Genomic DNA, 11,311 nt, shown 5'->3' on the forward strand with positions numbered 1-11,311 from the left:
CTAAACCACGCCAAGTTCATTTGCTTCATCACGAGCCTATGCCCCAGTATTTGCAGGCCGTAGTACCAATTCCCCACGACATGGGCTGACAGATGAAGGCCCGTGAACTCGGATTTCATTCTAAGGGAGTTGGGCCTATTGTTGGATTGGGTTTTCAAGCTAACATGTCCACTTTAATTTGGAGGTATTTTTTTTATTATCAATCATTTTAGTTTATTTTCCTCACTTTTTAGTTTTACCAAATGAGGGGTAGAAAAAAAATATTTGCTAATTATTAAATTTGTCTTCTACATATCGAACACCACACCAGTCATAACAAAAAGAATTATTATTCTCATGCTTTTCAAATCCTTTTAGTTAATTTGAAAATTTTGTATATATAATAATTGCAAAGTTGGTGGTAGTTAGAAGGCAGAAGAAGTGCACCAACCCAAAAGACCCAAAAGAAGAGGACAAGCCAAGAGGTGGTTAAGTCTAAAAGATGGTTACTACTTACTAGTATTAAAGGAATTACGCATGTGCGCTCCCATACATCAACCTGAAATGTGGGGAAATTTTAATTATTTCGAGAGGGAAGGGGGAATTCAAGAATGGGATGGACCATTGGGGTAGGCCTGGCTGCTAGGCCAACACTTTAGCTTTGAAGCTGGTAACCATGTTCCCAAATCCCAACTAACCTTCATTAGATCAGATGCAAAAGACACCGCCCCAACCTTAAAGTTTCAGGTAGGATTTGGCTGTTTTCTAGAGACTAATAACAGTAATAATAACAACCCTAACACATACAAAAGAAAGAAGAAGGAAAAAAAAAAAGAGTAATGATATCAATTACTACTACTCACTTTCTTTTTTGTTTGGGTGGAAATCAAATCAGTTAACGGTTAAGCGGAAATTACCTCCACTAAGCCGGCAAAAGCATCCTTGCAAGTCCAATCAGAGCTTTATAACGTCACCATAAGTCAAAATTAAAAGGCACATCAAGGGCTTTGGGCCATAAAACGTGGACCAATGTGAAAAACTGTCTGCTTTGAAATTTAAAAAATAAAATAAAATACTACTACGGTTTAGGTGGCTAGCTTTGAATCGTACAAAAAAAGTGTAATCATTAAGTTTGGAGAATATTAGGAGATTATAATTAGTTTTCGTAATGAGTATGAATCATGATTATTAGTAGGTAAGATAGTTGGGAGAAATAGGTAGGAGTACTAATTTGTTTCCTTTTTGGTGAGAGCTAAGTTTAAACTCTCTCACACAACCAAATTATTAAGGTAGTGATCCTACTGAGAGTGGAATTATCAGAGCTTTTTAAGTGCCCTAGGCCTATGCTAGCACCTATTTTCCCTTGATTATGAGGCCTTTAAACCTTTCTTTTCTTTTCACTCCTTTTACCAAGGACGAGGAATAGGGATATATAAACTTTGGGTTTAGACTGATGTTTAAACAAATAGACAAAGTAAAAACAAGAAAATAGAAAAGGTGACCCACGAGAGACGAAGGAAGTGAATCTTTGGTGTAAAACCCAATTCTAAAATCCTCCCACAAGATACACTGCTTCAACCAAAAGAGTACCCACAATTTCTTCCACTCTGTTCATTCCATACAGGCAATTAATGGAGATCATCATGTTCTTATTATACTCCAGACCACTATGCACTCTATGCTATTGTATTTTTACTTTTAACTATTACTTTTTAGATACAGAAAGTTGATTTCTATAATAGCAGTCTTTGAAAATAAAAGCATACAGAGAAGATTAAGGGAAAGAGGGAAGGGCCACAAAGCAATGAATATTATACCAATGGCAATCCAAATCAACATCATCTCACATGTCTTTACATGGATCTGCTTCAAATTCAAAAACAATCAAGAGCTGTATAAGTGGAAAAGGGAAAAACAAAAAAGAAAAGATGATAAAAAGGAAGGTTAATCATGGGGTAGCATTGAAAGTGTCAAGATTCTTGTAGAAAGATGGTCCTGTCCTATACTAATGATTATACCTCCTTCCCCTTTACCAAAGAAAATTAGTGGAATGAACAATAAGGCATACCATACGGGTTAAAAAAGCCTCCTTTCTAGTTGGTGAGCGGTCAGCGTTACTTGGCCTTGCCGACAGGCCCCTGTCTGTCCCTCCTCCAAATTCAAATAGCAACGACAAATGAAATGGTGGAAAATCTACATTCACTCTGCTCCTGTGCGCTGACTTTAGTTGACTCTAAAGGTGAAAACTCAAGTAATTTCAACGTTTTGTGATAACATACCAACTACACATGAAGGTCGGTAGACAAACCTAAGCCAAGCCTGAAGACAGAGAAAGAGCAAATGCCAGTGCTACGGTGCAAAGTTCAAATTATTAGATAGGGCTTCCAGCCAATAGAGGAATTGCTGTGGCAATGGCTTCTAGAAAAATTTTTATGAGATTGCTCAGCGGTGTGACATGAAGAGTGATCGATAAGAAATTAAAGATAGTGGGCAATTTTGCTAGTATTGGGAAAAAATTAATATCATGACCAATCAAAAACCTCATATGCTATTTTTAGCCTTCATTCTAAACTTACCTTTTCACCGATTAGGGGTACTGTTACAATAATCATAGCATATACCTACATGTGGTATCTGCAGTGCATTCGAACGCTCCACCTGCCAGAAACTGCAGGCCCTTAATTCCAGTTCCAAGTTCCTGCAAAGATTTCATTAAAAATAGATAAACAAAGATTAAGATGAAGAGTAAAATCTCAGTCCAATATATTTTAGCTTCTCAGTTCCTTCTTTTTTTGTTCCTTTTTTTTAAATATATAAATAAATATATATATCTTTTTTTATTCATAGGAGCCAGCATTTCGTATGCATATGTATGTTTCAGTGTATGTGTATTAATTTGAAATTTTGACAGTTTCATCTTATAGTAAATTATTGTCCCAACTCCCAAATAATAAAGGATTCATTGCATCATGATTCATGCAAACATGCTTGCATGACACCAAAATAGTAAAATAATTTAGATATAAGAAAATAGCATGACTAACACTAATAACACCAACCTGCTGAGTTAGTCAACTATGCTCACAGAAATGTAGAACTTGCAAAATCAGGTCAAGTTTGTTGCAATATCCCTATCAGCCATCTTATGTGCCTCCCGAAGCCGACAGACCTCTTTGCTTCCACTTTGCTCAAAACTTTGTAGCAGCTATCCTAACCGATAACCCCGCAAAACTTCAGTTTTCAATATTGACAATAAAAGTTTCGGAAAAAAAAAGGGCCCAGCCTGAGAGTAAGAATGTCACCATAATTGGAATGTTTAAAAGACAAGCTACCGAAGATGATGGGAGTAAGCCTGCCAAGACCAATAAAAAACTAATAAAAAAACCGAGAATAGGGGCAAGGGGGGGAGGGAGGCCCCTTAGTCCTTTCTTTTCATTGACAACGACAACCAAAGCACTGAGATGGACATCCACTCCTCATGGTGGGGATCCACATTAGCAAAACCAGACAACCCAGGCAATACAGTCGATCATATCAGCAAGAAGTGCCCTTCAGCAACAAAGATATGTTCTGAAGTTCATCCGAGGTTGACCCATTTGGGTGGATATCAAAATCCGGTTCACCACAAGCTCAACTGGTCCAAGCAAACCCAACTCTGCAGCAAAAAAGTTGCTTTCAAAAATTCTTGACCAATTCTATTTGCATTCTTTTGCAATTATCAACCTTCTAATCACGTAAACTGCACAAATTCCATATTCCACGATGCATCTTTTTCCAGTAAGCAGAGTCAAAACACATTTTTGTCATGTCTTTCGATCAACAAACAGTCAATATAGAACATGAGACATTAATTCCATAACCAGTGGTTTTTTCCAAATGCAGTAATATCACAAACTGATGCTCTAAGCAACAGTTGGTTTCACAAGATTCCTTATCCTTTGTGGATTAGATATAGAACATGGTCTCTGGTTTATATTAAATAAGGGGAAAAGAAAATATAGGGGAAAACAATATCAGAAATGTTAATACACAAGGACACTAACTTGAGTCTTGTTGTTACTATTTACTATGCTAGGCATTGGATACTGAGTTTGCAAGCGGTGAGGCAGTAACCAGCAGCCTTCCACGAATTTACTGATGTAATGTAACATTATGAATACGATTAGACCATCCTAGTATCAATTCCAGTTTGGCTTATCAGATCTTGAACTTGAAAGTTTATGATGTTTTGTGATAGTTTTATGTTTACAAGGTGCATTTCCTGTGCCTACAAGACAGAAGATTGGGGTCCAGAAAAAAATAGATTAACCAGATATAAGATGCAGCTAGGTTGAAGTCATTATTAACTTCATCTTTGGTCAAAGATTCAGAAAACACGAGTCAGATGACTTATCACAATTATTTTGTAGAAAGAGATTGTAATTCTTTGTTTGGGATTCAAGTGAGTGTTGGCATACAACTTGCATTGGTGAGTAAAAATTAAAATGAAGCTGACCAGCATCAAAAACTCATGAAATCCCCCGAATCTCTGGTTTGTTTGTGATGAACTCATTGAAGGTCACGGCACTTCATTGACAGTTTAGGACATCATGTGTTTATCCTATAGACCATAAAAGAGTAGAACATGTTGGGATGACGTGACTAAAATACTAATTTTAGGCCAAAACAACTTTGAGAGCATTCCATCCATAGAATAAAAGGTTTACCTTTACAAGCAAATCAAGTATTAAGTCAAAAACATTTATTTGTTCTCCATTTGCAGATGTTTTAACTATTGCTAATATTTTCTTTATTAGAATTCATGAATTGTAAAATCTTAGTATAGTCCACTTATTATTCACCTTTTTCAGGAAAAGCTTCTTCCATGAAAGCAGGGACAATAACTGTCCTACAAGTGTTTAAAATATGATGAGAGGGAAAAAAAACAAAAAGGGACAAATACATGTGCATAGTGTGTGCAACACATTCTACTACAATTTAACACTATTTTTAGTTGCTCTTGGTTTAAATGAGAACTGCATTTTCCTAATTCTTAAAAGTTTCCTGATCAAATCATAGTTTCTTTGAAACTAAGCATTTCTGGTTATGAAAATAGTAAGAAATGCTAGCATAAATAAAATAATTGATACTTCATAATGGTGCATTTGACATGCAAAACCTAGGCTGCAGCTGTATATCTGCAGCATAAAATCATCTATTTGGAAAAGTGATAAGACTTAGCCATTTACTGCAGCTAATCCCTAACATAGATATTTATTTTGCCACCAGATATAGACAACTCAAACAGAGACTAAAATGAAGTATAATGCTTCATATATGACAACTAGGTCTGCAATAAACTCGTTCAGGAAAAGTTTATAATATATAAATTAAAAAGGGGATTAAAGAAGTACAGAATGAACTTAATAAATACAATCTTTTAATTATTAAAAAAAAGAGCTTAAATACACTGTATCCCAAATTACTCTAGGAAAATACTACATTTCAACTTGTTTTTCAATCCAGACCTGTTTAATGTTTACAAACTAGAAAGTGTACCTTGTCTACAGACACAAGAAACCGAAATCAAGGCTGGGCAATAAATTGATTATTCATTCCAATATGCAGTTATGAAATTCTTATAAATATTCTGTGGCTAAATCACTATCTATATATTTCCTGATTTGCAATTAGAAAAGAAGTAAAGATGGACAATAGTAAAAGACAATGGAGAAAGAATTCGATCAAATCCTATAGTTTACAATTCTACAGGAGTTAAAAGAAAAGCATTACACTTATGGTGCATCTGCAAAGACTTCATTGAGCATATCATCCTCACTACTGATCATAAACAGCTCTGCATCCTTTTCTTCCTCATTGGAGAAATCCCTCCTGCCAAGCTTTGAATGAGCTGCAATAAATATCATCTTCTGAGCCCTCTCAAGGCCTATTCGTGAGTGTCTGTGGACACAAATCCACTTCATCAAAGACCAGTTACATTTAAACCCACAAGAAGTTGCATGTAGGAATATAAGCCTCACTGCAACCTTTCCTAATGACTTGTATTCACTAAGACAAGTTTCCCATACTAGCCTACTGCTTTGGGGGTTAGCAATTTTCATTTTGCCAGTCACAGGGTCTCGCTGTTTAACCTGAACAGCTTGGGCATACAGTGGGTCTAACCCTTCTGATCTCCATTTCATGAGCTCCATCAGTGCAACATGACCTTCTTCCCTGGTAACCAAACGAGTTATGAGCTTATCAACATCCTTCTCCTGCTCATGAGTCAGGCACTTGAATGGTGGAAGGTATTTTCCACTAGTTTCCCGTGTCAAGTAAAGCGGATCAAGTATAAAAGCAGCTGACCATGCAGGGTGGTAGTTCTTTCTAAATCTCTTTTCAACAATTTTCTCAACAGGTGCTTCAGCAAGGTTGAACTTGGTACACCATTCCTTCACTTTTAACCTCAACTCCTCCCAGAGCGGAAGGCATTGCCCAATAAGTGGCCTCTCCACCTCAATCTCTTGAGCCATACCTCTGATCAACTTCACCAGTGAATAAACTGCCTCCAAATCATTCCAAAACCCCTCATTTTGGACAATCCCAGCAACTTCCTGTGCAACTGGATCCTCAACACAGATCACCTTGTAAAAATCGTCCAACACAACCATCTGAAGTACTCGGGAACAGTTCAGTATGTCCTCCAACATTGCAAAAACATGTGCAATATTACTGCTGCAATCGCATTTGTTGGAAGGAACCCGTATCAACCCGGCACACTCAAGCTCCTGCATCCTATACTTTTGAAAGCTTGCTCTAACTTGCGACTTGTTATTTACAAAATTTGCAAGCTTTAAGGAATTCTCAGTGACAGTCCTGAAAAGGAGTAGCTCTTTGCTAAAATCCTTTATCAAACTAACAAAACCTTGAAGTTGACAAGATAGATTAACCATCCAATGATTCTGGATCTCCAAATTCCTCAATGCCTTCGCCTTATACTTATCTGCAACTATTCCTACACACTTCTGCACACCACTTCCAGAAATCCCCATTACTGCCTCCCACAAAACCTCCTCCGCATACTTGGAAGTCACTGATCCGCCAGTAAAGACTGCCTTCTGGTACACGCTGCTCCCATTCGGAAGATTAACACTAAATTTAACCAAATTCTCCTCCACACAGCATGAGCTAGTACTACTACTAGTATAACTACTACTACAACAGCAACAATTTTTTCTCTTCCACCCATCAGAAGCAACCTGAAAGAACATTGCATCCCTGATTCTAGCCTCGGATTCCCTCTTGGCCTCATGAAACTTATTATCAAGCCGTGCACCCGAGAGGTCCCTCCTTGACACAGCAGGCATCCCAACCTGGCTAAGGAAAGCCCGAAACTTTGGGTGCTCGAAGCTCGAAAAGGAGACTGACCCACAAGACTCATAGAACCAATCAGCTAATAAATCGAATGCAGAATCAATCTGGTCCTTGCTTAAAGCTGGACCAGGAGAAGTTTTAGGACTCTTAAGCCTCTTAACACTATCTTCCAACATTGCTAATGCATCTAAATCTTCTTTCCCACCAGATAAAACCAAATGCTGCTGAGTCAACCCAGCATTATTGTTATTATTATGACTCGAGAAACCCAGCAAACGAGTCGACTCAACTATAGCCAACGCGTTATTATTATCATCGTTACTGTTATTACTTACTTGGTTTTGTAAAGGAGAGACGATGGCTACTGAGGGACTTCGCTTTCGATGATTATGATGATGATAAGAAGCAGAAGGGGAAGCCAATGAAGATATAGGTAAAGGAGAGAGCGAGGAATTGGGTCTCAAAACGGAGCTGAAATTGGGGCAAGTGCCGCGTTTTAAGTGCTCGGAGGCCGTTCTGGAAGGGTTGGAGGCGGAGAAGACGGCGTCGCACAAGGAGCACTTAAGTTTAACGGCTTTGGGGAGGTTGGTGTCCGGGTTTCGAACGAGAATTGGTTCCAGATGGGCCCAGTACCAGGCTCCTTTGCCCTTGGTAGCCTTGGTTCGAACCGTGATGAGCCCCTCGTATCGCTTGTTCACGGCTTTTGCAGCTGGGTCTTCCGTGGAAGAAGACGGGTCTGTTGGCGGTAGAGAGTTTGCTGAAGCCATTCGAGTTTAAGGCCGTGTTTGGTTCCAGGACACAATTTGGTTTTCGGTTATGTTATGGTCATGGTGAAGAAGAGAGAGTGACAAGCAAAGAAGTATGAGGTTTGATGAAGGGGGGAGATAGAAGAAGAAGAAGGAAGAGGGTATAAATGAGGGAGAAAACGAGAGAAGGAACAGGGAGGGAAGAGAAATGGGGGGAGGGGGGGCTATGATTATAGTTGTGATGTCAGACTATTCACTGATTAGTTTAAAATAGAATTATAGATTAATAGATGTCACAATTATGTCAAATGCAAAATCTCTAATATTGGAAGTTAATATAACCATATACTATAAAATAAACTGTTCGTTAAAGAACTTTGTCTTTGCCCCTCCAAAAAAGAATTACTACAACTATTACTAAAAGAAATGAAATTATGAAAACCTTTTTATTGTTGAGCTTCACATTCAAGAAACTTATATACTACTGATCTCAAATGAATCCCACTACTATGAGTTTAGGACGATCAAGTATTAGTAATATAATGCTTAGGGAAATGCTTACTATCAAATTAAAATTTTTTTATTTTTTATACTCACAAGTAAATTTTCTTAACCAATAGTTTAAGTATTAGATCAATAAGACACTTTAAAATTTTCCTAAGAAGTAAATATCTTTATATTAATTGTCAACTATTATATAAGATTTTAATTAATTTTAAACATACTTTTACATAGCTCTTATTTTATTGTCATTATCGTTATTATTTTTATTATTTAGTATATAGAGAAACTAATATAAGTCCACGTGCTGTCTGGGGGAAGTGAGAGTCACTCACAAGAGGACAAAACTTGTCACCCCCGCACATCACAGATGGTAGGGTCGGACTTCTTACGACAGCCGAGAGGCTAGCTTTGCTTAATTGGTAACCTTTGCTTCCTAGGCTCATCCGTGTGTACCACTCGATCAACCCGCACATGGAAAATGTTTCCTCTCCTTTACATTCCGTTTCCCCTCGATACCTTTTTTTATTTTTATCCTCTTTTTCTTTCAATAAAAATTAAAATTTTTAATTCAATAATAATTATATTTATATCATATTAAAAAAGCCAAGCGCATAATATTTTTTGTTTATTTTCCCCCTCACCTCATGATAATCTTAATAACCCAACACGTGAGATTTTCATAAAGAAAAAAAAAAAAAAAACTCCAACCCTGTGAGTGTCATGAATGATGATTTCATATTAAAACTCTCAATTAAATTTCCTCCACTTTCGAAGCTAGTTCATTTGGTTGGGTGGTTGATTATGTATCATTAGTAGTTCACAAGCGTAACAGCCAAATCCTACTAAAATGACTTTCTTTTATTTATTTATTATTATTATTTATTTTTTGTTTCCATCAAGTCGCACTTTATTACCTCTACAAACATAAGACCAGGACTAAGACAAGAACAAGTTTTTTTGAGTTCATTTATTATTGCAAGTTCCTGTCTATAATTTAAGCAATATGACATTTATAAATGCAAGTCAGCTTAATGCTACCGCTACTTAAGTCTCCATCGACTCTAATCGAGGTTTAAACTTTGAAATGAAACTTGTGTAAATCAACCATTGATTATTCAAATTTGTAGACAAGACGGGGAAGCTCAACGACACTAATTTAAAAACTTTCGTAGTGCATTGCCACTTTCTTTTTCTTCTTATACTTTAATCATGCTAGAGGAACAATATTCTTCTGTTAAATGAAGAGTGTTAACAACGGCTATATTTAGAAACAAACACATGTCAAACACTTCGGAAAAATAACCTTTTATATATTAAGCTATGTTGAGGAGTCACGTGTGGAACATCATCAAAGCCTAATTGAATATAGTGCTTAGAGAATTTAATTTAATAAATAAGTGCACGTATTTGTCACTAATATATCCTAAACTCAAGCAACACGATAGTGATAGGTTCAGTTTAGCTAATTCAATATATGAATGTTTGTAAATTGGCAAAATTATTGATTTTAATTACACTCTTTCTTTTTTAGGAAAAAGGATGGAAATAATTATTTCTAGTTGTGGCTTTCCTTAATAATGAATACAAAGAAGACAAGCCTTTTTTTCGTGAGACGTCAAGATTGATACAAAACTACACCTATGGCAGGTATGTGGAGGAGGACTAAAAGTCAAAAAAGCGGTATCTTTGTTTGGATATTTGGGAGGGGTGATGGCTCAATTTCACCTTAAAGCAAAAATGGTGCTGTCTAGCCCTCAAGACTTTTTACATTTGCAGGTCCTACACTTCTACGCTCTCTGATTGGGTAGTTTTTTGCGAAGTGACAATTAATACTCTGGACAGACGGACCCATTCGATTTCAACCTTTGTGTTCTCATCATAGCTATTAAAGATTCCTAATTTTGAAGGCAAAATTTTCATCCCTGCCTTGTAAGAAATTTACTTGCTATCTTTGACAATGTTAATAAAGTAGGCAATCATCTTGGCTCCTCCTCCCCCGCTTTCGTTGTTTCCTTTTCTGTTTTTTCCCTCTCTCTCACATGCTTTAATGCATGGTCCAATTCTTATGCATAGCTGTTTTCATTAGAACATAGTTTTCATGTTAGCATGTACGAGTGAAATTTATTTTATATATACCTTTTTTTTATGTCTGAAAAATATTAAGAAAAGATTCCAACTTTAGATTTTAAAATTTTTAAAACTATCAATAACCATTAAATCAAAGTCACTAATAATAAGACAAATTACAATAAAAAGAATGCTAGAACTAAAAAATAACGGAATATTACTATTAGTAATTAATAAAGATCATAAACACTGATATTAATACGTATTTTAAAATTTTATATTTTTATTATATTCAATCAATTTTTTTATATTTTTATTTTAAATAAAATATTTTTTTATAATTAATAATTAATTAATTTATATTAATTAAAATATTATTTATTATTTTATGTCACATGACATGTTGACATGTCATAATATCATAACATACTGATGTTACATGATATTATAATAATTATGTGGTATTTTTTACTCTTCAACGTAAATATAGAATGATAATTGATATTATAATTAATGATAATTAATTCATCGTTAATTATAAAAATTTATTTCATTTATAATAAAATTAAAAAACTTAATTGAATATAATAGAAGAATATAAATTTTTTTAATAGTTTAATAATTTTTTTAAATATTATACTAACAATCAAAAACCAATAAAA

General features: G+C 35.6%; 1 protein-coding gene and 1 long non-coding RNA gene across 2 annotated transcripts; both read right to left on the reverse strand.

Moving 5' to 3' along the window:
- Positions 1 to 1,747: 1,747 nt before the first annotated feature.
- LOC18605407 (uncharacterized) lies at positions 1,748 to 3,628 on the reverse strand. The gene is made up of 3 exons (XR_016025427.1): positions 3,039 to 3,628; positions 2,048 to 2,677; positions 1,748 to 1,842 (listed from the first exon to the last, which is right to left on the reverse strand). It is a non-coding gene; the product is annotated as an uncharacterized LOC18605407 (long non-coding RNA).
- Positions 3,629 to 5,551: 1,923 nt separating this feature from the next.
- Positions 5,552 to 8,295, reverse strand: LOC148763791 (uncharacterized). Its single transcript, XM_088804969.1, has one exon. The coding sequence runs from the start codon at positions 8,097 to 8,099 to the stop codon at positions 5,754 to 5,756; it is 2,346 nt and encodes a 781-aa protein (XP_088661095.1). The 5' UTR covers positions 8,100 to 8,295; the 3' UTR covers positions 5,552 to 5,753.
- Positions 8,296 to 11,311: the final 3,016 nt, after the last annotated feature.

The sequence above is a fragment of the Theobroma cacao genome, chromosome 3, assembly GCF_053813885.1.
Source record: "Theobroma cacao isolate CCN51 chromosome 3, ASM5381388v1, whole genome shotgun sequence".
In the NCBI taxonomy this organism is placed as follows: domain Eukaryota; kingdom Viridiplantae; phylum Streptophyta; class Magnoliopsida; order Malvales; family Malvaceae; genus Theobroma; species Theobroma cacao.

What these genes read in the sequence shown, in the direction of transcription:
- LOC148763791 (XM_088804969.1), bottom strand. Translation starts at nt 8,099, where the DNA reads ATGGCTTCAGCAAACTCTCTACCGCCAACAGACCCGTCTTCTTCCACG.